Source organism: Phodopus roborovskii, unplaced genomic scaffold, assembly GCF_943737965.1.
Source record: "Phodopus roborovskii unplaced genomic scaffold, PHOROB, whole genome shotgun sequence".
Taxonomy (NCBI): domain Eukaryota; kingdom Metazoa; phylum Chordata; class Mammalia; order Rodentia; family Cricetidae; genus Phodopus; species Phodopus roborovskii.
Genome location: NW_026126433.1, coordinates 31,650,194 through 31,677,334, shown reverse-complemented (window position 1 = coordinate 31,677,334; position 27,141 = coordinate 31,650,194). Strand labels below are relative to the sequence as shown.

General features: G+C 41.5%; 1 protein-coding gene across 1 annotated transcript in view; it reads left to right on the top strand.

The window, feature by feature from the left end:
• The window catches only part of Tnn (tenascin N), a 67,397-nt gene that overhangs the window by 24,615 nt on the left and 15,641 nt on the right, over nucleotides 1–27,141 (top strand). The window contains exons 8-18 of the mRNA XM_051186065.1: nucleotides 2,331–2,594; nucleotides 3,334–3,597; nucleotides 6,045–6,308; nucleotides 8,037–8,300; nucleotides 12,361–12,624; nucleotides 15,271–15,534; nucleotides 16,613–16,876; nucleotides 20,449–20,712; nucleotides 23,563–23,693; nucleotides 25,167–25,299; nucleotides 25,696–25,847. Coding sequence (XP_051042022.1) covers nucleotides 2,331–2,594; nucleotides 3,334–3,597; nucleotides 6,045–6,308; nucleotides 8,037–8,300; nucleotides 12,361–12,624; nucleotides 15,271–15,534; nucleotides 16,613–16,876; nucleotides 20,449–20,712; nucleotides 23,563–23,693; nucleotides 25,167–25,299; nucleotides 25,696–25,847 — 2,528 coding nt within the window. The remainder of the gene's footprint in view (nucleotides 1–2,330; nucleotides 2,595–3,333; nucleotides 3,598–6,044; nucleotides 6,309–8,036; nucleotides 8,301–12,360; nucleotides 12,625–15,270; nucleotides 15,535–16,612; nucleotides 16,877–20,448; nucleotides 20,713–23,562; nucleotides 23,694–25,166; nucleotides 25,300–25,695; nucleotides 25,848–27,141) is intronic.

Here is a 27,141-nt window from a genome sequence, read left to right as displayed (position 1 = left end):
TCACACAGTGGCTATGTCATTGGGTTATGAGGAGGGTTACATTGAGTGTCTGTGAAGCTTACTATTTTTTAAAATCAAGTGAACATTTTCATTTATTTATATTTTAAATATTACCACAGCCACACAGCACATGGAAAATTGAGGTGTGCTGGTCAGCAAGGTGGCTTGGTGGGTAAAGACACTTGTTGCCAATGCTCATGGCTTTACTTTGCTCCCCAGGACCCATATGGTGTAGGGAGAGAATCATTAACTTCTCCACCTTGTCTTTTGACCTCTATATTCATTTGTCACATATAAATTCCCCTTCCCATGACATATATACACATAAATAAGTGTCTTAAAAAACAAACAAAATGGTTGTTTACATTTCCTTTGCTATACAATTACATGATTATAAAGTTAGTGTCTGAAAACAACAAAAAATGTATTGCATTATAGTTTTGAGTGTCTGAAATCCAGTTGATCTCAATACCACAGTAAAATATGTTTTGGAAAGCCAATCTAAAGCTGTGCACTCTTGACACTGTCATAGCATGCTGTGAAGAAACTGGGTGGTCTAGGAGCAAATCCCATGATTCTTAAACTTTGAAAGATACAGACATATTCTCTAGAATAGTGTGCATGTGAACAGGCTGTGGAGTCTCTGAGATGGATGATCAGCCATGGAGGCTTTGAAGAAAGCCATAGGAAAAGCTAATTGTACATATGGCTAGCTGAACAAGGCCTACCAGAATGTGAAGCTTACTATTACTGTGATGAAACATCATGACCAAAAACAATTTGGGGAGGAAAAGATTTATTCAGCTTATCCTTCCATGTCACAGCTCATCATCATAGAAAGTCAGGACAGGAACTCAAGCAGGGCAGGAACTTTGAGTCAGGAGATGATACTGAGGCCACAGAGAACTGCTGCTTACTGGCTTGCTCGCATGGTTTGCTCAACCTGCTTTCTTATAGAATCTAGGACCACCAACCCACAATGGGCTGGCTCCTCCTGCATCCATCCATCGCTGATTAGAAAATGCCCTGCTAGCTTGCCTACAACTCAATCTTATGGAAGCATTTGCATAATTGAGGTTCCTCCTTTCAGATGACTTTCACCTGTGTTAAGTTGACATAAAACTATCAATGAGTTAAATTCATATAAAGCAACCAGAATACAGCAAAAGTCCTAATTTGCTTTCTATTGCTGAGATGAAACATTGCCCAAAACCAATCTGAGGAGGAGAGGGTTTGAGGAGATGACCCCTGAAGAGAGCCTGGAAGGACAGGTGGGAGCTGGTAGGGAACTAGTATGTGTAAAGGTCTCAAGTTAGGTAATCTCCAGTGCCCTTTATGGTAGACATGCCTGTGACATGGTATAAGAGGCTGGGACATTGAAACCAGCTCACTGTCCTAGGAGTTTGAGCCTTTATTCTTCTATGACAGATGCCAGTGGTCCCATCTCTGTGCTTTTTAAGGCCAGTTGTCTCACAGGACTACATGTTTTATCGAGGTGACTGCCAGGCCTGGCAAGCTGCAATGTGCAGGCTGAAATGTTCTTTTTTTCTGGGAATACTTGCTAAGGAGCTGGCTTTTAGAGCAGGGTAATAAAGGGATTGCTGTTTAGCAATGTACCATATTGTTTGGAGTTTTGACTCTAAGGCCTTCCATTTTGAGGAGGAAGTAATATCCCATACCTGAAATGCTATTATTAATAGCAAGCCATATGAGATTTACCATGCCACACTTCATCTATGAGGAAGGTTGGCTCCTTCCTTCCCTGTAGAGGTGCCGGACAGACAGAAACTAAAATCTAACAGTTTCTCCTAAGTGAGGAACCAGGAAAACCAGAGCCAATGCTTTAACCCAGTTTTGTCACATGGACACTCAGGCAGATCCTGCTAGTATCCTTTTCATAATCTACACATCAGTGTCATTGGTTTAAAGCACAACCACATTCCCTGGCCGCAGACACATGTTTTATGTAGAAAACACAGATAGCTCCCATTTCTAGAAGGTCATTGAAATATACTTGCTTTTAGGTACAAGGGATTAGGGAACTGCAGGAGAGTGCTATGTAATATATAGAAGAGGAAAACTTTGTATGAAAAATCCATTTTTTTAAACTGCAAAGCATTGATCTCTATGTATTGGCATGGTCTGAAGACCCTTCCATTTATGCTAGTGGTTTGTTCTGACCACTTGCCCACTCAAAGCCTTAAGTTCTCTCAATCACTGACATATAGCTGGCTCAAATTAATTGACATCATTACTTTGGCTATGCCTTTGGCTTTTTAGAAACTAGAGAGTAATAAAGCCTACCCTCTTATTTTGTATCTTCCTTAAAGAAATCGACAGCCCAGAAAACCTGGTGACTGACCGAGTGACAGAGAACACTCTCTCTGTCTCGTGGGACCCAGTGGAGGCTGACATCGACAGGTATGTGGTGAGCTACGCTTCCCCCAACGGTGAGACAAAGCAGGTTCCAGTGAGGAAGGATGAGAGGAGCACAGTCCTGACTGGCCTGAGTCCAGGCGTGGAGTACAAAGTTTATGTGTGGGCTGAGAAAGGCGATCGAGAGAGCAAGAAGGCCAACACCAAGGCTCCCACAGGTGAGCAGAGAGAGATGAGCGGTTGGAACAAATGTGAACTTAAGGATTTGAGTGTGTGTGGTACCACAGATTGGGGGTCTGAGATGAGAGACTACAACTGGAATGTTAAGATGTGTGACACTGGGGGTGGGGTGGGGTGGGGGTGGAGAGAGAGCTCAGACAGTAGAGTGCTTGCTTCACAATCCGAGTGGGATCCTTAGCATTCTGTGTGAAAAGCTGGTTGTGGTAGCACCCATTGGAATTCCAGCACGGGGTGGGGGGGGGAAGGCAGGTGGATCCCAGGGGCTCACAGGCCAGCCAGCCATGGCCAGGCAGCAAGCCTCAGGTGTAGTGGGAGAAATATAGCTGCATATCAGTGATGCTTTTAGCCGACTTGGTGGATGTGTGGTTATGGGAATATTTGTGACAATTCTTTCAGAGTTCTCACCAGTGAAGCAGCCCTTGATAAAATGATAAATTAGGTACTCTGACAGTGTGGCAGGTGTTTAATTGGCTGTCTTGATGTGCCATATGTTACTATGAAGATATTGTTCCTTCTACAAGGAACTATAGCCAAGGAGCTATGCTAAGTGTATAGCTAGCCTGACTTTGAAGTCAAGACACAGGAACTTCACTCCCTCTTGACTCCCAGCAGAGACTTGGGTGTGGTAACCCATCACCTGCCGAATGTTCTGGGTGGCAAAAAGCGATAATAGCCTTCCACTGCTATGGCTTAAACTTTCCAACATTTTCCTTTCAGACATCGACAGTCCCAAAAACTTGGTGACTGACCAGGTAACAGAGAACACTCTCAGTGTCTCCTGGGACCCTGTTCAGGCCAACATTGACAGGTACATAGTGAGCTACACTTCTGCTGATGGAGAGACCAGGGAGGTGCCAGTGTCTAAGGAGAAGAGCAGAACTGTCCTGACAGGCCTGAGGCCGGGCATGGAGTACAAGGTCCATGTATGGGCTCAGAAGGGGACCCAGGACAGCAGGAAGGCCAACACCAAGGCCCCCACAGGTGATAGAGCACACATTATCTCTTCGGCATTGCTAAGCTTATGACATGTTTAGGTTGATTTTTCTTTCTCTGACCTGAAGATTTTGTTGATTAGAGGTGATACTGTCCCCTAGCCAATTGTATATCCTCTTCTCTCAAAATGTGTGTCTCATATTGTATTGTCCTAACTGTGGTCTTTAAAGACGGATGTTCACTGCTCACGACCTCCCCTCTTCTTCTGCCTGTGTACCTTATTTGTTGTTAAGGCTAAACGTTTCACTTCTGCAACAAGCAAATCTGAAGAAAGCACAGGTAACTGTCATGTTGGCAGAGCTAGACTTGTTGGTTATGAGCCACAAACAACTTTCTCTTTTTAAAAATTCCTCCCTTGTTTAAACCCTTCCAATGAAGTTTGTTCCTATTTCTGCCCCTTGGATGAATGTTTTAGGCAGAAATAATTGCAGTGTTCTGTTATCTAAAAATAAGCTAGTGTCTAGTCCCCCCAGTGTTGATTTTTTTTAGTAATGAAAATGTCCATTTCCATGTAAGACTCCATCCTTCATTTGCAGTTAGCTGTTTGCATGCTAACTGCCTGCCATGGGAAGGGGCAGTGCTCAGCTTCTCTGCTGTTTTCCTCCTTGTACTTAAGTCCTATTCTCCCAGCTGGCTAAGTACATTTTTTTTCCATCCTAACCTGTTACCTCTCCTCCCTCCTAACACTGCAGCACACTTCCTCTAATAGTTGGTTGACCAAGGTTGGTCAGCCGAGGATCCTAAAACTGCTCTAATGGCATCCTCTCATACCTGCAGATGGTTCTCCAGAGCAGTTCTTGACACAACCCTAGGCATAACCCCACTTTGCTCAACTGACATCTAGTCCATGGGAATCACACATGTATCCTATGCCCATTCAAATAACATATAGTCTGTGTAAAACACTGAAGCCCCTCTTGCTCTGTGTGACAGCAGCCAGCCATTTTCTCATGGATGAGGTATTATAGCTACATGTCATACACAAGTCTGCTGTTCCCCAAGCTTTAGAAAGTCTTCTCAATTTCATCACCATTGGCATTTGAACAGGACACACCTTTGTTCCAGGGGTCTCTCTCTCTCTCTCTCTCTCTCTCTCTCTCTCTCTCTGTGTGTGTGTGTGTGTGTGTGTGTGTGTGTGTGTGTGTGTGTGCGCGCGCGCGCATGCGCGCGCGCGCGTATGTTTAGCATACACCTGTATCCCCCTCTTCTATACTGAGTTGTGGCAGTCAGAATGCCTTAGGCATTGCTAATCACCCCTGCTGAGATATTTTGCTCCTCAGCAAGCTCATTAAGCTCTACCAGGGACCCTGGTGAAACAGATTAAAGTTCAGGCCTCACTCAAGGTACTCACAGCCTTTTCAAATAATTCTACTCTTTAAGTCTCCAACTTCCTTAATAGTTTGGACATGGTTGGTCATCCAACAATCATAAAACTGTTGATCCTGCCTACTTGTGGGAAGTAGGGATTTAGATACCAATTTTCTTGTGGTCATAGCCTAAAGGTACATATGAAGTAGAATCTTTGTGCAAATGGCCTTAGGAAAATGGATTTTGCTATGAACTATTTGGAAGGAAATATTACTAGTTTATTGATAAAATATATTTTTGATTACCTTCTGTTATGTCGTATGGAGGAAGATAATCTCTAGGATTTATTAAGTGTCAGTGAATTGATTTCATCATTAGTAATGATAGTTGAAGGTCTTGGGCATCTACTCAGTGCTAAAGATAGCCATAGCCTGTTATTAACTCATGTGATGCAACACTATGATGTAAAAAATCTACAAAATATAAATTAATATCTGTTTTTGTTTCCTCTGTGGAAGAAGTTGAGGGACAAGGGCTGGAATGCCCTGTATTACATGCTGAATCTTAGAATGAATATACTGAGGTCCCATAACTGTAAACATTGTATTTATTTTTGTTGACAGAGATAACTGCACCCGTCACACCTAAAACATTCCATTTTACAAATGTAGAATACAGTGAAGCAACTTGCCCAAGTAATAAAACAAATAATTGATGACAGTAGATACACACGTTGCAGATTAGTTCCCGAAAGAACCTGAAGTCTACACAACAGTCTGTATATATTTTTAGAGGACAGGCAGCAGGACTTAGAGACAAGCAGCTGAGTTGCCCAAGGCTGGCTACCAACAGCTGGCTGATTGCAGAGCTGGGGTGAAATTCTCATTCTGCTGATTGGAACCCAAGTTGCTTCCCACCCCTCAGCTCTGCCCTTTGGATGCAGTGCTCATTCTACTGTCCTGTGCAGTCTTTGAGGCTCTGAGTTCAGCTGTGGAGATAAGGTCTCTGTCCATGAAGCACTGAAAATGCACATATGATATGGGGAAACCCTAAGAACCGAAAACTCCCCCAGCCCAGGCTCTCATTCCTTTTTACTAGTATTTATTGATTGACTCTTTCCCGTTTAGATATTGATGGCCCCAAAAACTTGGTGACAGACCAGGTGACAGAGACAACTCTCAGTGTCTCCTGGGACCCAGTGGAGGCTGACATCGATAGGTACATGGTGCGCTACACTTCTGCTGATGGAGAGACCAGGGAGGTTCCTGTGTCAAAGGAGAAGAGCAGAACTGTCCTGACAGGCCTGAGGCCAGGTGTGGAGTACAAAGTTGATGTGTGGGCCCAGAAGGGGACCCAGGACAGCAGGAAGGCCAACACCAAGGCCCCCACAGGTATGAATGTTGTAGTTTGAGGATGTAACCTATTTCATGGTAAGCCTTAAGAGGACACTTGCTGTTCCTTCTGTGGCCTTGGAAGAAACCAATGGTTGTAGAAGACCAGAGTGTCAGGCTTTTATCATATCACCCACGCCACCCTTGCATACCTTTACACTTAATCCAGAAGTGTGGACCTCACAGTTTGGTCTTATGAAGATTAATGATTGCTCATATCTACACACTGTTTTTCTAATTGTGTATTTCTCTCATTGTCAATCACTGAATTATTTCACCTTGAAGATTAAATGACATAAAGCATGTGCTTTAGGATCTGGGAGCCAAGGGCTTTAGGGAAATAGTTTTTACTGGGATTTTGTTGGAACAGGAGGATTTATTGTTCTGTTAGTGAGTAGATTTTTGAGTACTGTGTCCTCCATTTTGACAATCCTGGAGTTTCAGCCATATATAACAACAGCAGATAGTTTTAAGACTTTCCCCTTCATTCATTTGCAAGGAATAGCCTTATTAAGATATGTTTACATAAAACATTAAGTCTTTAGTATATGCAGCTCAGCATTTAGTATTACATAGTCACACAGTTGCCCAACTATTAGACTGTATGTTTAGGAGACTTTTAACTTAATAAGAAATGTGATATACATTACCAATTATTACCTATCCCCATTCCCTCCCCTTAGGTAGCAACTGTTATCTATATATTCTAGATTTCTCTGTTCTGAACAGTTCTAACACATGGATTAATACAGTATGTGGCATTGGGTGATTTGCTTCTTTCATAAAACATAGATTTCAGGTTCATCTGTATTATAACATGTACTGACACTAATTTTTTATTAAAATTAATATTTCCTTTTATTGATATACACATTTATTTGCCAGTTTGTCTTAGTGGCTATTTAGTTTGTTTCCATGTTTTGATTATCATGAATAATGATACTCGACCTCAATTTCTTTTAGGTAGATGTATTAGAACTGAATCATTAATTCTATATATTTAATTTTTGAGTTCCTGCTAAACTGATCTCCAAAGTGGTTGTGCCCTTTTACATTCCCACAAGCAAAACTAAGAGTTATTTTCTTCATTTACTTGGTCTCAAGAAGAATTTGTTGTGCAGGTGAAGCAACAATCCTTGTTTTCATTCACATTTGAGAATCCTCAGTCTAGTGAAGTACATTGTTTCTGCAGTTCACACAGTTAATGGATGATTCATAGGGTTTGGTTCATAAAATACTTATGGAATATTGCAGCATCTTATCCTGCGTGTATCTAAGGTCCACTTTTACAGGTGAGGAGATGGAGGTCCAGTTAGCTGCTGAGGACTCTGAGCCCACTGGGCTGGGACTACAAACCCAGGCTCTCTAATTCTAAGTATGTTCTGTTTTCACTATCCTGGGCTACTGCTTTGAGGATCCAAGAGTCTAGTTGTGGGGACAAGATCTCTGACTGGGAATCAACTGAACACCAATATGGGAGATGGGAAAAGCATAAGAACCAGAATGCTCAGCCCAGGCTTAATGGTGGCTGGAGAGTGTGTGTGTGTGTGTGTGTGTGTGTGTGTGTGTGTGTGTGTGTTTAGATTGTCTTGTTGACAGCCTATGTTGATCTCATATTCATAGTCTCATGATTCCCTGCCTCAACCTTCTGAGTGCTAGAACTACAGCCTTGAGAACTACAGTCACTCTCAGTTTACTAGTGGTTATTGATCAAGCTTTTCCTTTTAGATATTGACAGCCCTAAAAACCTGGTGACTGAGCAGGTGACAGAGAACACTGCCACTGTGTCCTGGGACCCAGTAGAGGCTGATATTGACAGATACGTGGTACGCTACACCTCTGCTGATGGAGAGACCAGGGAAGTCCTTGTTGGGAAGGAGGAGAGGAGCACCATCCTGACGGGCATGAGACCAGGTGTGGAGTATCAGGTGGACGTGTGGGCCCAAAAGGGGACACGGGAGAGCAGGAAGACCAGCACCAAAGCCCCCACAGGTAATGGACATCATTCCTTGAGAATTTAACTGTTGTCATCCTATGCAAATGGAAGGTCACATTTGGATTTCTTTCACTTCTATTGGCCCAAATCAATGATTTGGACAGAATCAGGATGGCAGAACATTGTCATAGAGCTTTCAGCATTTCTCAGTGCCTTTGACATATTATCTCTCTCTTTTTTAAATAATAAAAGGTATTTAATTAAAAAATCAATAAATGTTACTTCTTTATTATTATCACTATTTTTTATTAGTTAAATTTTAAAATTTATTTTACATCCCAACCCCCACCTCCTCACTGCACTTCCCCCAACCACTTCTCTTATGTTTCTGTTCAGAAAGGGACAGGCCTCCCATGGTTGTCAATAAAGCATCGCACCTCAGGTTGAGGTAGTACTAAGTTCTTCCCCTTGTATTAAGGCTGGACAAGACAACCCAGTATGAGGAATATGTCCCCAGAAGCCAGTTCAAGCACCAGGGGCAAGCCCTGATCCCACTGCTAGGAGTCCCACAAATAGACCAAGCTACATAACTGTCACACCTATGTAGAAGGCCTACGTCGGTTTTTTGCAGATTCCCTAGCTGTTGGTCCAGAGTCTATGAGCTCCTATGAGCCCAGGAAAGTTGTTCCTGTGGGTTCCCTTGTGGTGACTTTGAACCCTCTGGCTTCTACAATTCTTCTTCTATCTGTTCATCAGGATTCCTGGAGCTTAACACAGTGCTTGGTTGTGGATATCTGCATTTATTTCCATCAGTTACTAGATGAAAGCTCTCTGATGACAATTAGGGTAGTCATCTGATTACAGGAGATGGCCAGAAAAGGCACCTTCTCCACTATTGCTAGGAGTCTCAGCTTGGGTCACCCTTATGGATTTCTGGGAGTTTCCCTGGTACCAGATTTCTCCATGACCTCGAAACCCCACCCCATCAAGATATCTCATATTATTTTCCCCCTCCATCCTGCCCCCAACCCATCTAATCCAATCCCTCATGATTCCATCAACCCCACTCCCAGTTTACCTGGAAGATCTCTTCTATTTCCCTTTCCCAGGGAAATCCATGTGTCCCTCTATGGGCCCTCCTTGTTACCTAGTCTCTCTGGGTCTATGGATTGCATCATGGTTAATACCCACTTATGAGTGAGTACATACCATGTTTGTCTTTCTGGGTCTGAGTTACCTCACTCAGGATGATGTTTTTCTTTGTCCCATCCATTTGCCTACAAATTTCATAATATAATTGTTTTTTACAATTGAGTAATTTTCCAATGTGTAAGTGTATCACATTTTCTTTATCTTTTTCCAGTTAAGAGGGATCTAGGTTGTTTTGTAAATTATGAATAATGCTGCTATGAACATAGTTGATCAAGTGTCCTTGTGGTATGATTGAGCATCCTTTGAGTTTGTGTTCAAGAGTAGAAAAGCTGGGTCATGATGTAGATTGAGTCCCAGTATTCTGTGAAACTGCCATATCTATTTTCAAAGTGGCTATATAAGTTTCACTCCCCCCAGCAGTAGAGGAGCATCTGTCTCCCTTACGCTACATCCTCTCCAACATAAGCTATCATTAATGGTTTTAATCTTAGCTATTCTGACAGGTGTAAGATGGTATATCAGAGTCCTTTTGATTTGCATTTCCCTGATGGCTAATGATGTTGAACAATTCTTTAAGTGTATCTCTGCCATTTGATATTCTTCTGTTGAGAATTCTGTTTAGATCTATACCCCATTTTTTAAATTGGATTATTTGGTATTTCGATGTCTATATTTTTAAGATCTTTATATATTTTGGGGATCAGCCCTCTGTCAGATGTGGAATTGGTGAAGATCTTTTCTCATTCTGTAGGCTGCCCTTTTGTCCTATTAACAGAGTCCTTTGCCTTACAGAAGCTTTTCAGTTTTATGAGGTCCCATTTATTAATTGTTGATCTCAATGTGTTCACTACTGGTGTTCTATTCAGGAAGTTGTCTCCTGTGCCAATGTGTTCAAGGGTACCTCTCACTTTCTCTTCTATCATGTTCAGTGTAACTGAATTTATGTTGAGGTCTTTGATCCATTTGGACTTGAATTTTGTGCAAGGTGATAGATATGGATCTTCTACATGCCAACATCTAGTTATGCCAGCACCATTTGTTGAAGATGCTTTCTTTTTTCTGTTGTATAAGTTTGGCTTCATTGCCAAAAATCAGGTGTTCATGGGCATATATTATCTCTTAATTAGGAAGGATCTCATGTGCAGATTTATACTTTAGCCTCAGAGAGATTGGTGGTGAGCTGTGGATATAGCTCAGTAATATGGTTCTGCATAGCATGAATAAGGCCCTGGATTTGATCCCCTGCATGAAAGTAAAAGGACCAATGGTGGTGGATGGCTTTTCCTCAGGGCTTTTCCAACTGTGTTTTCTCTTTGTGCTCAATTCCAAACATTTTTCTTAATGAAGATGATAGAAAAAAAAGATATATATGTTAGGGTATGTGAGTTAAGTACTCCAGGAAAATGGCTTTCTCTGTGATCACTTTGAGGTAAGGAGAAGATTTTACTTTCTTAGTGGTAAATTGTCTTCTGAGTACTGTGTTCCATTCTGAGAATTGTACCATGGATAGTTCACATAACATTTGGTAATTGTAAGGCCTTTTCACCCCTGCTTACACATTTGGTAAGAACAGCCATATTAAGAGATATTTACAGCTGGGTATTGGTGGTGCACACCTTTAATCCCAGCACTTGAGAGGCAGAGACAGGCAGATCTCTGTGAGTTCGAGGCCAGGCTGGTCTACAGAGCTAGTTCCAGGACAGCCTCCAAAGCAGTACAGAGAAACACTGTCTCTAAAAACCAAACAAAACCAACCAACCAACCAAACAAACAAACGAACAAACAAAAAGAGATATTTACATATTAAAATTTACCCTTTAAAAATGTACAATTCATTCAATTTGGTGTGTTCATAGTTCTGTAACTAACACAGTAGTCTATTACTGCAGACTGTTCTCATTACTAAAAAGAACTGAGCCCAAGCTCACATTCATTGCCAGGCATTTTCTAACCTCACTGCCTTCAGCTCTGCTAACAGCTGCTCTCTGTCTCTATAGAGTTCTCTGTTCTGGACAATGTTTATATGTCGATTTATCTATATGGCCTCTGGTGAGATGCCTTTCACTTTCCAGCTTTGTTTATATTGTAACATGTATCAGTATGCAAGTTAGTGTTTCATAGTACATGTCAGCACATTTGCTTTTCAGTTTATTTGTTGTTTGACATTTGGATTATTTTAAGTTTTCAAAGTCTATTATGAAGAATGTTAGGACATTTATAATATGAATACTTTTGTGTGAATAATGCTGAGGATCAAATGAAGGACCTGGTACTTTCTAGGCCAGTGTTTCACCTTTCTGTGCACAAGGTTTTGCATATATATGCAGTCACTTTTCTTAGTTGTGCAACTAAGAGTAGAATTACAGAATCATTTGGTAATTTTAACTTTAATATATCAGGAAACAGTTATGATAGGATGCTATATGTCCACCAGCAACAGATGAGGAGTATTTTGTCCTCAGAGTGTTTGCTAAATTGGCAGAGCAGGAGTCAATGTCTCTACTTCACATTTGAGAGTCTCCCAGTTCTATAAAGTGAGTGGTTGCCATGAGTTACGTAGCTGACATCGCGTGGGTTTGATCTCAGAAATATTTATTCAATATTGAGGTTTCTTATAATTTATTAATCTAGGTTCACATTTACAAATGAGGAAAGTAGTCAGGTACCAGTTGCCCAGGCTGATGGCAGAACTGGGATGAGATTCTCAGTCTGCTGATTGGAACCCAAGTTGCTTCCCACCCCTCAGCTCTGCCTCTTGAAGTGGAACCTGGTCCCTTTGGATGCAGTGCTCATTCTACTGTCCTGTGCTGACTCCTTGAGTTAAGCTGTGGAGATAAGGTCTCTGTCCATGAAGCACTGAAAATGCACATATGATATGGGGAAACCCTAAGAACTGAAAACTCCCCCAGCCCAGGCTCTCATTCCTTTTTACTAGTATTTATTGATTGACTCTTTCCCGTTTAGATATTGATGGCCCCAAAAACTTGGTGACAGACCAGGTGACAGAGACCACTCTCAGTGTCTCCTGGGACCCAGTGGAGGCTGACATCGATAGGTACATGGTGCGCTACACTTCTGCTGATGGAGAGACCAGGGAGGTTCCTGTGTCAAAGGAGAAGAGCAGAACTGTCCTGACAGGCCTGAGGCCAGGTGTGGAGTACAAGGTGGATGTGTGGGCCCAGAAGGGGACCCAGGACAGCAGGAAGGCCAACACCAAGGCCCCCACAGGTATGAATGTTGTAGTTTGAGGATGTAACCTATTTCATGGTAAGCCTTAAGAGGACACTTGCTGTTCCTTCTGTGGCCTTGGAAGAAACCAATGGTTGTAGAAGACCAGAGTGTCAGGCTTTTGTCATATCACCCACACCATCCATCCCTCCATGCTATTTAAAACATTAATTCAAAATATGGACCTCATATCCTCCTCTTCATTTGTCTCCTAAAGGTTAATGGTGATTGGCACATTTACCCACTGTTTATCAAAATGTGTATTTCCTTTGTGGTCAGTTTCTTTTTTGAAAAGAAAAAAGTATTTCTAGGATCTGTGAGTTATATACTTTATTGAAATGAACGGCTTTTGCTGTGCTCACTTTGGGTCAGGGGAGGGCACTGCTTTCTTAGAAAATAAACTCTCTTGAGTACTGTGTTTTCTACTCTGAAGATCTTGTGACTAAATATATACAAGAATAGTTGATAATTCTAAGGCTTTTCCATCTGTGTTTCCTCTTCAACAAGATCTGCCTTCCCAAGATGTGTTTTCACACTAAAATTCATCCTCTTGAGGAGTCCAGTTCAGGGGATTTAGCAAATTCTTGACATATTCACAGAACTGAACAACTACTACTACTGTTTCAGTGACTTCATCAGCAAGAAGAGCCTCATATCCATCACCAGCAACTTCCCATCCTCTTTCCCTTAAGTGACAAATGCTGTCTGTCTCTATAGGTTTCTCTGTTCTAGACATCTCTCTTTAAATAAAAGTATATTTTTGTTTCATAATTCATACAATGTATTTTGATCATTCCCACTCCCCCCCCCCCAACTCATTCCAGATGCAACCACCACTCCCCACCTCCTCCCAAGTTTGGGTTGTTGTCGCCTCCTCCTTTTTTATAATCCACCAAGTCCAATTTATACTGCCCACATACTCATGGGTATGGGGCCATTCATGGTTGACCTACCAGAAGCCACACCCTTAAGACCCTTTCCTAACACCCATCAATTGTCAATAACTCCTCAACTGGGGATAGTGTTCCAAGAGTCCATTATCCATTCACAGTGGAATGTTTACTAGCTTCATGTTGTACATGTCTTATGTAGCTTTCACAGCTGCCAAGTTCATGATTATAGTGGTCTTGTCATGTCCAGAAGACAGTTTTTGTTCAGGTCCCCTCCATCTTCTGGCTCTTACAGCCTTTCTGTTCCTTCTTCCTCCATGGTTCCTAAGCCAGGGTGTATAAGATGTAGATGTCACATTTGTGGCTGAGCATTACATATGTATTTATTCTCTGTACTGTGACCAGTTGTGAGGTTTTTTGTTTTGTTTTTTGCATTGACTTCTACCCACTATACAAATAAACTATCTGAATAGGCTGAACATTTGTTATACATGGATTCATATATCATGTGGCCTTTAGTGGTTTGCCTTTTTTCACTAAATAGTATTATTTAGAATCTTCCACATTGTAGCATGGATCCATTCTTAATTTCATTACTGAATATTTCATGTATGGCTATATGACATTTTGTTTATTTATTTGTCATTTGTGAATATGTGAATTGTTTCCTTTTCTACTCTTGTACATATGTGTGCTTGTTTCTTTGAAAGACATATATGCCTAGGAGTAGAGTTGCTGGATCATTCTCTTATTTAGTTCTTTATTTTTCAGTATTCTATATATGACAGTATATTTCTATAGTGCTTATACCACTTTATCTATCCATTAGGAATAAATAAGGGCTTTCTTCCTCTCCTCCGAGGAATTTCTTGAGTTGTCCCTCCCCCCCCCCGTTTTATACTAAAAAAAAAAAAACCCTCAAGTACAACGAAATCTTTGATTGCTATAAGACATATTTATAGTTGATAAAAGTGGGATTTGATTCATGAAGTATTCACAGAATGTTGACCTACCTTATAACCTAGTTTAAGGTCCACATTTATGGAAGAGGAAACTGAAGCACACTCAGAGCAGCTGAGCTGTCCAAGGTCATAGCTGACTGATGGCAGAACTGGGCTGAGATTCTTTGTATACACACTATAACCTAGTGTATTTTCTGTCCTTCAGCTGCTCTTTCGGGGTTGGAACTAAAACATAACCCTTCTAACTCTGGATATGAGGGCCATTCCATTAGCCCCTGTGGCAAACTTTCTTGTTGGACTATCTTTGGGCCTCCAGTATGCAAATAATGACTCAAGACATTATTAATTATGAAAGTTTGGCTTTAGATTGGGCTTTCCCCCAATTAGTACTTATACCTTAATTACTATTTTCTGCCACATGGCTTGGTTACCTCTTCTTAGTATGGCACATCCAACTTCCTTTGAGAAATTGAGCACCTAGATTCCTCCTCTTCCTTTCTTCTCTTTTTCTGGAAGTCTTACCTATCTCTTCTGTGTAGCTATTGGCCATTTAGCTCATTATTAAACCAATCATAAGGTATCTTATGCAGTGTTATGTCCTTACAGTATAAACAAATATTTTACAAAAGTCCTGTTCTTTCCCTTGGAGAACCCAAGTGTCCAGTTGTCTCTATCTGTGAAAACTGAAAATACACATGAGATGGGTTATAAGAACAGGAAACTCAGCCTAAGCAAAATTGCTTCAAGTTTTGGTGTCTACTCTAGTGTATATTGACTAGTATTTTTCTTTTCAGATATTGATAGTCCCAAAAACCTGGTGACAGACCAGGTGACAGAGACCACTCTCAGTGTCTCCTGGGACCCAGTACAGGCTGACATTGACAGGTATGTGGTGCGCTACACTTCTGCTGATGGAGAATCCAAAGAATTTCTGATTGGGAAGGAACAGAGGAGCACAGTCCTGACGGGCCTGAGGCCAGGCATGGAGTACAAGGTTGAAGTGTGGGCCCAGAAAGGAGCCCGGGAGAGCAAGAAAGCCAATACCAAAGCTCACACAGGTAACACACAGCATAGTTTGGAGATATGACAGCCATGTCTTGACAAGTTTAGGAAAAGTTCAAGTTTTAATTTCTTCCTCACACACACAGACGGGTCTTGATTATTTTTGGAAGAGTAGGGTTATTTTTCCCATAATCAGCTTCACACACCATGCCTTACTTCCTCTCAACTAGCTTCCTTAGGTGTTAGATTCTCCAAACAGTCTCCAAACTGTCTGGCTGACTGTGTTTTCAGTCCCTCTTCCAGTTGCATGGTTCTTTTGCTAGAGATGCTGTTTATGGTTTCTTAGTGAAGGATGCCAGAAAATGAAAAAAAAACTAAATAAATTTTATTTTAAGATTCTATTTTTTTTTACATCTGCTGTCACAAGTAAAGGTTTTCTTTTCAATGTTCAAGTCATATTTTAATTATAAAACAAATTTGTTACTGTACATGATACGTCCTATGAGAGGTCTTCACTGTTATGCTAATGGACACAAACTTCAACCAGAGTCTTTGTATATTGCCTGTAGCATGCCTTGTATATAGAGCAAAGGCTTGCTTTGTCTTACTAAATAAATAAGAAATTAGTTTTGTCAGACTTCTCGTAGAATTCATACCCTAGATTTTCAGATTCTGGTGGGTTGGGGTTCTACTTGAATAGGGCAGCATTCTTGGGAAGAGATGTGCATGTATGAAGCAGAAATAAAAGACAAAAACAAATAGACAGCAAATGAACAAACCTCTACCAAAATGAGAGTGTATGAGAGAAAAGCACAGACAATGAAAGCTCTCACTAGTCAATATGGCTAGCAATTTCTGCACCCTGGGGCTGTTAATGGTTCATATTGATTTGTTGTGTTGCCATCATCATCATTATTTCGTGTGTGTGTGTGTGTGTGTGTGTGTGTGTGTGTGTGTGTGTGTGTGTGTGTGTATACATAGGCCATGGCACAAGTCAGAGGATAATTTTCTAGGACTAGTTTGCATTAGTTTGGGGTTCACACTCAGGCCGCCACACTTCTGTGCAAGCACCTTTACTGACTGAGCCATCTTGCTGATTTAGCAGCACATACTGACTAAGACTTTTCCATATAGACATTGACGGCCCCAAAAACCTGGTGACCAATCAGGTGACAGAAAATACAGCCACTATCTCCTGGGACCCGGTGCAGGCTGACATTGATAGGTACATGGTGCGCTACACATCTGCGGATGGAGAGACCAGGGAGATTCCAGTGAGGAAGGAGAAGAGCAGTACAGTCCTCACAGGCCTGAGACCCGGTGTGGAGTACACTGTCCATGTGTGGGCTCAGAAGGGGGCCCGGGAGAGCAAGAAGGCCAAAACCAAGGCCCCCACAGGTAATGAATGTTGTTCATTGGGTATGTCAACCTGCAGTAGAAGATCAAACATTCTTTTCCCTTTCTTACAATGATGTGAAGTAGGTGGTAAGAGATATACAAGCTGGATTAATATACAGAGATTCAGCTACTACTGCTGAATGATGTCACTGGTGTTTGGGGGTCTGTGACCTCAGATACTGGATTGTTTTAGGGGGGTACCTTATTCCATTTTCTCTGACATACAGAATGCCTGTCAGAGACAAGGTAAAATTGTAAATGACAAAAAGTTTCTCAGTTTATTGTTGTAGAGTTTGGAAAGTCCAAAACAAGAGTCCCGGTGTCTTGTGGCCTTTGTCCTGTATCATAACATACATAGACAAATGAACAGATGTAAGACAAAGATAAGGCTAAAAGGTCTTGAACTTAAGCCTAGACCTGAGCTAACTTTCCTGCTCCTCTGGAATGACATTAGTCCTTTCGTGAGAGCAGACCTAATCATAACCTAACCACCTCTCCTTTCGTGAGAGCAGACCTAATTATAACCTAACCACCTCTCAAAAGTTCTGCTTCTTAAAACCTTACTGAGGGTTTTGATATAAAAAAATTTCACAAAACTACCATTCACTTTTAAAGAGGAAAAAAAAATACTGCAATAGACCCACTGTTGAGAGGTCCTACTAATGCCTTGAAACTTTTTCCATAGCATATGTCCTTAACTGTTAATGTTTCCCAGCTACTGAATATTATCTGAAGTAATATAAAAGTTCTAAAATGATTGGACTAAGGAATTGTTTTGAGGTAAGCTTTCCATTAGAGTTGACCTAATAGAAACTGTATGTTATAAAGTTACAAGCATCACCCTGGGGAATGGGGGCCCTGTGTCCAGTATGCTGCTAACTTTTCATTGCTGTCTTTTAAGTATGGGGTCTAGGGATAGAGTGATGAACAACAACAATAACAAAAGTATGTTTTCTGCTCTCCTGACATCCAGTGGGAGAGGCAGGCAATAAAAAGGGGAACTTTATAACTGTAAATTATGATAAGCCCTGTGAAGGACATGAAAATGGTGTAGGCCTAGAGAAAGTTGGGTTGGAAGGCACAGTGTGAGTGAGCAGTCATAGGATATGCATTGTTACACACACCAAAGAATACCTAAGCAAGAATGCAGGTTATATAGAATAGTAGAGTGTAAGTGCTTAGGGTTAACATGGTAGCTTGCTCTGTGTAGGATCCAGGCTTCTTGGCTGTTGTTTATCAGTTACCTTAGGGAATTGTATTCATTTACTTGATAAGCATACATCTGTATTCCAGCCAATGGGAAAGGGCACTGGAAATGGCAGGGCATGACTTGAATATTGCACACATCAGTTTTCAGAATTCTCTCTCAGATCTAGGACATAGCACCAGGTCTCATTGCTAGGCAGTCTAGGTGATGAGGTCCTCAGATACACATGCTTAGCTTAGCTTTAACTCTTGTTAAATTGTTATCTAAAACAAAACAAACAAACAAAAAAACAGCCTAATATTATTAGTTAAATGTAAGTAAAATAAATTATTTTTTTTCAGTCAGACTAAACATATTTCACATCATCAGTAGCTACCAGACTAATGGCTATGTGTAGGGCAATATTGAGGGAAACTGGCCAATTCTGGCTTAAGTAAAAGCATATGTTAGCAGTCTAATCTGCAAAGAGAGTATTGAGCTAGACAAGAGTTAGGTACCATTGGAGCAAAAAGTGAAGGAGCAATTGTTCTGAGATGATGTGGGAAGGAGCAAAGTCATCAGGTTACACAGGAGCACATGGTGCCTGAAGGAATATATATCTATAGGACACGGTGAGAATAAGTTGAAGAAATGACAAAGGAAGAAATGGAAAGATCAGTAAAGAAGTTACTATTAAAATATGGGTGAGATAGTGATGGTTTGGACAAGGATGATGGCAATAGAAATAGAGAAAAGGGGCGGGCTGGCAATGTATTTTGGAGATATAAGCAATAGTATATGTTGATTGATAAGACATAGAATACAGAAAAAATAAGCAAAGTATAACTGTTTTGAACAACATGAAAGATTTCTATTTTTTTTTTTTTTTAGAAGATACTGTTTTGAGAAAGAAGGCCAAGAGATATTTGTTTCTTCAGGGAGGAAATTAAGACTTAAATATTTAAATTTGAGATACCAGTGAGATTCTTTTGCTAGGTAAATAGTTTGTTTCTTCATTAGTTCCACAGATATATACTTGGTGTGTGAGATGAGCCAGTGATTGTAGTGGCTATGCAATAGTACATACAAACCAGGGACTTACAATCGATCTCTTGTTCCACAAGGGTAGACAGTAAATATTTCAGGCCACAGACATGGTAGGATTATGGTAGTAAGAAATGGGAAGGGAGGGGAGAAGAGAGGAAGGGAAGGAGAAAGAGTGAGAGAGAAAGAGAGGGAGGGGAAGATAGTGAGAATGAGAGACATAAAATCCAATATTTAGATGTTACAAATATATGAGGATTGCAAGCAGAGTGGGAGAAGAGGTGTGGATGAACTTAAAAGAACATTGGAAAAGTGTGAAATTATGGAAGCTGAGAGTAGAGAGTGTTCCAGGAATGGAATGGATCTGTTCTGTAAAATGCTACTCAAAGGCTGAGTAAACTGAGGATGCCATGTCCATTAGAGAGTTGTCCATACAGAAACTTTTAGTGACCTATACTATCAGATTTGGTGCAGGACCATGCTGGAGTTGCAGCTTGAATGAGAAGTGAGTGATGGTGAGATATACCACTCCTCTGGTTTGTTGGTAGAGAGGTACAGGGAAATGGCATGGAATGTGGAGAGAGGGGAGATCCTGGAGCTTGATTTCCTGAGATTGATGGTGGGGAGGAAAATATTAGTGTTCAAGAGATGGAGAGAGGAAAAGAAGAAAGCCCTGGAGATGGTGGGAGACCTCAGAATTCAGAGCAGAGAGGTCTTGGTTTGAAAAGAAGAAATGGGCACCAGAGTCATTTCTCTTTTATAAGTCAAGGGGGCTGGAAGATAGTTGATGAAGCATAGTAGGTGCAATGGGAGAAAGCCTATAGGAGGTTGTTCCAACAATGGTTTCAGTGGCTTATCTTGTTCAGATTTTCATTGTGATGCTGGTGATACTGGAAGGACAGAATGCTTTCAGATTGATATATCTAGAGAAGATCTTGTTCCTTCTGTTGTAATATCTAGTGCCTCGTTTCCCTGAAAAATGGAAACTTGGAAGCTGGGGGACTCTTATAGGCATCTCTCTCTTTCTCTCTCTCTCTCTCTCTCTCTCTCTCTCTCTCTCTCTCTCTCTCTTTACTTATTTTTTGAAGTAGGTCCTCACCATGTATCCCTTGCTGTGCTCAAATGTGTAGTCTTCTTGTCTGTCTCTGAACTGTTAGGATTGCAGGAGTGAGCGCCATATCTGCTTTACTCCTGTGTTCATGAAAATTATACCACTATTAATGATAAAATTCTACCAGCAATAATTATACTGTTATTAGCTCTCTTGAATGGAGGAAAATAGGGGGTGGTGAAATGACTTCCCATGGTTCTAAAATCAGCTTTTTCTAAATCTTAAAAAAAGAAATTGACAGCCCCAAGAACTTGGTGACTAACCGAGTGACAGAGAATACAGCTACCATCTCCTGGGACCCAGTGCGAGCCACCATTGACAGGTACATGGTACGCTACACCTCTGCGGACGGAGAGACCAAGGAGATTCCAGTGTCAAAGGATCAAAGTAGCACTGTCCTGACAGGTCTGAAGCCAGGCATGGAATATACCATCCATGTGTGGGCCCAGAAGGGTGCCCGGGAGAGCAAAAAGGCTGACACTAAGGCCCTAACAGGTACTGTGATACTTCACTCTTGACAAGAGTGAGTCTTCCCTCTATAAATAGGTTGAGAAGGAGAGGAGTGATTGCTTTATATGAAGATGTTTTCCAAAGTGGTTCCCCATTGACTTTATTTGGGTGTTTATGTGTTCACATGTTCAAGTGTATGTATGCATATATGCAGGTGCATGGAGGTCAGAGGTTGACATGGAGTGTCAGTTGCTCTGTACATTATTTTTTTTAGATGGTCTCTCTTTGATTTGGCTAGGGTGTCTGGTCAATAAATCTCAAGGAATCTGCCTGGCTCGACTGCCTCTACCCTGGCTTTTTCTATAGGTTGTAGGGATCTGAACTTAGATGCTCATGTGTGCATATGAAGTGCTTTACCCACTGAGCCCTTTCTTCAGCCTCAAAGTTATTTCTTTGACAGGTCAGGTAGGGTGGAGGGCACATGGTGCCATGGTTATGTAAGCTATTCTCCCTCAGGTCTGTCTGCTGAGCCCAGATGCCAGGATCTCTGTCCCTGCTTTTTACTAGAAATGGGGTTGGGTCTCAGTCCCTGCTGGGAGAAGAAAGAAGCATGGAGTTCTAGTTTCAATCTTCCGAGGTGGAAATGGGGGTGACGGTGGAGCATGCTCCTCTGTGTCACCATTTGTGGATGACCAAGGGTGCCTGGGTTGCATGTGAATGTGTAATGGAGCCTCTGGTAATAGATGGGCATTATTGAACTGGGCCTCTGTGGGACCCAAAGTCTGTGACCCCTTCAGGAATTCTAAACAAGGTCCATTTATCTCCTATATGGTTAGGAGAGTTTCCATACATTTCTTGATGGTTTTTATTAGTTAAAATTAGCTAGCATAAAAAAACCCACATTTACATATAGGAATGAAAAAATTCACATTAGAAAATATGTGTAAAACAACACTCAAAACAAACCCCAAATTACCTTTCCCCCTCATCCCAGTCTCTCTAGAATCCTGTGTGGCTCTCCAAAAGCAATGGATGGCTATTGTGTTCCTTCTTCATCTCCTCCATTACTGTCTTCCTCTCTCCCACTCATCCCCTCTTCCTCCTTTATCTTCTTTGCTTTCCTTTCCCCAATTTAAAACAATTAAATTCCACTTCTCTCTCTTTCCTCCCTCCTTCTCTCCTTCCCCCTTTCTCCCTCCTTCATTCCCTTCTTCCCTCCCCCTCCTCTCTCTCTTTCTGCATATGTATGTGTGGGCATGAGCATCCATGGCACATGTGGAAGTCAAAGAACAGCTTAGAGGAGCTGGTTCTCTCTTTCCTTTATGTAGGTTCTGGGATGGAACTCAGGTTGTCAGGCTTGGTGGCAAGCACCTGCTGGCAGAGACATTTTGCCAGCCTCATGTTTCCCAATTTTAAAGACAATAATGAAATTTTTTATATTCCTGCTTCATAGACATATGGAAGTAACCAAGTCAGACATTTCAAGTCCACAGCCAGGACAGTTGTTAATCAAAGAAGAGGAGGCAGAAACTACCTTAATATATTTAAATAGCTATGCCTGCTTTGATTCTGAAGGAAATTCAGTCTCTCTATGTGATGGATAAAGTATGATCCATGCCAGATGCTATGCTTTGGAAAATCAAACCAAGCTGATATTACAGAGACTCAAAATTTGTCAAAACAACCTAATTCAAAACAACTGTCTGATTTCTATTAAAATACTGCAATTCGGTTCTCAGCTGAAATGCTACTGGGGAGAAAATAGCCTGGAGATGGCTTTTTGGGAAATTCTAAATTAAAATCACCTTTTATGATTTTTTTTTTCAAAATGGAAATTTCCATTCATATCTTGTTTGTTTAAAAAATATGAACATTCTAACCAGTTTTGGTTGGAATTAGTATTTTTGCTGAGATTTTTTTTTTCATGTACATGTTCACATACTTGTGCATGCCCTCTGGTACATGCTCACATACCTGTGCATGCCTTATGGTATGCTCACATACCTGTGCATAAATACCCATGTATGCCTACGTTACATACCAACATACCTGTGTATACCTTCTGGTACATGCTCACATACCTGTACATACCCTCTGGTATTTGAGTGAATAAGTCCATACAAGAAAAAGAAAATTTCAGTCTGTATCCTTCCTAGCTAACAGACTCTCACCTCTCTCTCTCTCTGAGACAATGCCTCACTCTACAGTCCAGGAAGGCCTCTGGTCTCAAACTCTCTGAAATCCTCCTGGTTCAGCCTTTTGAGTACTGGGATGACAGGTATGACCCAGTTTCTTTCTGTTTTAACATACAAACATTATCTCTTATTTTTGTACTGGGTACGTATTGACAGCCACACACTTAGATGATTTAAGAAATGGAATTTTGTATGTTTATACTATCTTAATTTTATCCTAAGTTCTTTTATACATTATGGTTCCTAATCTCTGCATGTAAGTTTTGGGGATTTTTCAGTGCTGGACAGGCACATCATCTTTTCATTGCCTCTGCAAACTTTCCTCAGAGTGATCTCTAGGATCTGTGTACAGGGCCCTTTCAAACCTGCAGTTCTCATCCTTCCAAATAACACAGGAAGCTCCACCACCTCTGAGAACCCATGTGCCAAATTACATTGTTCATATTTACCACTACTGGGGAAACAAAGCCCAGGGTTCCTCCCTCTACAGACTGCTCAAAGCCATAATCCTAAATCCTCTTGACTCCCACAGATCTGTACTTTTAGAAACAAAGGCTAGAAAAGCCCTGAGTGAGAACAGGACTACCAACTGTTTAAAGGTGGGGAGAGAAATGGGAAATACATAGAAAGAAAATAAAAACTGATACCTTAAAATTATGCATATCTTATGGACAATTATTACCTGACATCTCATTTACAGAAATTGACCCTCCCAAAAATCTTCGTCCATTTGGGGTAACACATTCTGGTGGGGTACTGACCTGGATGCCCCCCTCTGCTCAGATTGATGGCTACATTTTGACTTACCAGTTCCCAAATGGCACAGTGAAGGTATGAGGATTTCTTGTATTTCTCTTGGTGCCTTCTCTTCACAGCCTGCCTGTAGAACAAGTTGGCTTGACTTGTTGCTATCTCATTGCTAAGTGATGTTATTTGTGAATATTGTGTTCTCATCACAAGGACTAATCTCTGTGCCTGCTTCTAGCTGGCTACTACACATGTGCTGGCTGTGCATAGACCCCATTTTATCATTCACTTGTTCATCGATTGTTTTGCAGTTCCAAAACTCAGGATGTGCATACTAGGCATGCTCTATATCACTAAGCTCTACTGTCAGTTCTGATATTGCTATTTCCTCCTCCTCCTGCACCTCCCCCTCCTTCTCCTGCACCTCCCCCTCCTCCTCCTGTACCTCCCCCTCCTCCTGCACCTCCCCCTTCTCCTCCTGCATCTCCTCTTTCTCCCCCTGTCTCTCCTCCCCCTGCTGCTCTTCTTGCTCTTTTTCCTTCTCTCCCTGCCCCTCCTCCCCTTCTATAAATTGTTGGGTCTGCTTAATACATTTCAGTTCCAGGAGTACTGAGACCTTTTTGCCTATTTTGTTTATTTTTGTATCTAAAGCATTTAGGATAGGGCTTAGCATACAGTTGGTGTAAATATATTGTTTCATTTTATTTTTGGTGATGGTGAGGATTGAACTCAGGGCCTGTATACGTTAGGCAAGTGCTCTACCTCTGAACTATGTCCCTAGCTGTTTTTAATATTTTTGTTTTGAGATGAGGTCTCACTAAATTGCCATGGCTGACTTTAAATTTGAACTCAATTCTGCTTCAGTCTTGAAAGCAGCTAAGATCAGAGGTGTTTGTCAATTCCTGGCCACAAATAAATATTCACTGAATAAATAGATAACTATTATTCCAAGGGCTAGCCTTTTTCAAGAATAGCTAAGTCCAGCAAATTTCCAAATTTGGCCAATAGAAAATTGTCATTATCTCTCTTTGGCAATAAATAAACAGATACAGAAGAAATAAGAAGTAAAAAAAAAAAAAAAAGGGGACATGAATTTATTCATTATTACAATGGATGCATCTGACCTGATTGCGTTAGTCCATGGTTTATAGAGTGAGTAAGACATATTCAGAAGGATTTCTTGAAATACCAACTACTTCTGTGTCTCACAGATATGATGGCCAGTTTTGCCTTCTCTTTTAAAGCATGTTCTTAGTCCAGCATTGTCAAACTGATGCTGATAGCCCTGGCTATAGTCAGTGTCTCAACAAGTATCTGAAGGCACAAATCCCTAGGCAACCTAGCTGGTTCTCCGGTGGTGGCCATGGCCTTGGCTCTCAGCTAGCCCTTCTAGCAGGGCTGATTTTCCATGCATGGCCCTGCTAGCGACTCCATGGAATTCTGGGCTGCCACTGAGCATTTGGAGAGCTTAGTAAATGTTGGTAAATGCTGTTGATGGCCAGGGTGCTAGGAAGAGAAACCGGATCACCCATTGTCTGTTACCTCCTTTGTTTGCAGGAAGTGCAGCTTCAAAGAGGCCAGCAGAGGTTTGAATTGCAAGACCTGGAGCAGGGTGTCACCTACCCTATTTCTCTGGTTGCCTTTAAGGGTGATCGCTGGAGCCGAAGTGTATCCACCACCCTTTCTACAGGTAATGTGAAATCCAGCCTTTAAAATGACAATAAATAGAGGCAGGCATTGGAGAGGCCTGGGAGAAACATGGAGTTATGGAGAAATAAAAGTAGGGTTATGGATTTCAAACAAATACACCCCATAGTGAAGGGACAAAAGAGGACAAAACTGAGTATTATACCTGGGAGAGTTAACCTAGGGCATCTAGTGACACAAAGCTAACTTAAAGGTGCATTTGCAGAATTGATGGGAACAGAGTGGGTGAGAAAACTAATATATGAGCTAAGAATTGGAAGAAGCAAAGTAGTGTAGGATGCTTTCTGAACAAAGTAAATTATCTTGTAATGGGGAAAGCTTTGTTGTCTTCTCTTCCTCCCTTCCCTTCTAATGACACTGTCCTTCTGCTTGGTCTCAGTGGACGCCCGTTTTCCACACCCCTCAGACTGCAGCCAGGTTCAGCAGAACGCCAATGCTGCCAGTGGCCTCTACACAATCTACCTAAATGGTGATGCCAGCCGGCCCATGCAGGTGTACTGTGACATGGACACCGATGGAGGCGGTTGGATTGTGAGTCCTAATGGTGCCCAGCTGAGTTCCATGGAATATCTTATTTCTTAACCTAGGGAGATGTTCACAGCTGCCCCATGGAACTTCTCTTTCTTCCCTATCTGTGGGGAAGAAGCTTGCAGTTGTTTGGAGAAAGATCTTATCCCATTATAAGGATAGAATTTAGGGCTTAATACTGGTCACAGAAACAGACTTGGCTAAAAGAAGGCTAATGATTCTGAGTTTATTGACATCTAATAATGCCAGGTATGTATGCTATTCCTATATTCTATCCTCTTCAAAGCACTTTAAACACCTAGAGCTTCTCATTATGCTTTAGTGTGAGAGGATTATTACTATTGTTTTACAAAAAGGGAAGCTGAGACGAATGGAGAAAGACCTTTGTTTGAGTTGGTCACACATGTCAGTGACATTACTGGAACCACATTCCAGGAGTCATGTCTGCTAGATCCTTGGTCTTTCTGATGGCTCATCTTACATCAACCAATATGTCAATTCCATGGCCTCTTTGATGGATCAGTCCTCTGAATGGGGACCTGGTCTGGGGTCTAGACTTCGGCTCTATAGGACAGAAACACCATTCTAGGGTTTTGAATTGAAAGGTGGAGTCCAGAGTCAGGGAAGTCTGGTCTGTGTCTGGCTGTCCCCTTCTATTGGGAAGTCTTATTCTCTTGGGCCATTGTCTGCTTACACTATCCCACTTCTATCATTGCTTGCTGATTCAGTTCTATGATGAACCTTTGAAGATTGCAGGTGGATCATTTCTCTCCCTCACTTGACTCCTCCCTGTGTCTGAACTGATGGAGGCTCTTATTTTCTCAAATGATAGGCAGCCTTCACCTGCTGTGCATTGCCACCCATTGTGGGAAAGAGAAAGCCTGGTATCATAGTGCCCAACTGTGTTCATTTACACATTTGCCCAGGGCTCTTGAGGAGGCACAGGTGAAATGATATCATCTGATGGGCAGCGATGAAGCAAACTTAATATCTGCTCAGTGGCAAAGAATAGTTGAAAGTCCATTTTATCCAGCAATTGGTTGGATGGCAGAAATGCTCTATTTAGAAAATAACACAACGGATTGTAACATGGGTGGTCCCCCACCTGAGCAGACCCATGGGGCTGTGCCTGCTGCTTTTCATTAGCACCATTGTAACTCTAAGCATCAGTCACTGTGCCTACAGCTCAATTTCCTGCCATTGTGCCTATAATTGGCCATTGGCAGGATGTCTGCACTGTTTAGTGTGGCCTTTTTGAAAGCCAAGCTTATGTAGAGGAGGAATCATTTATCTAAGG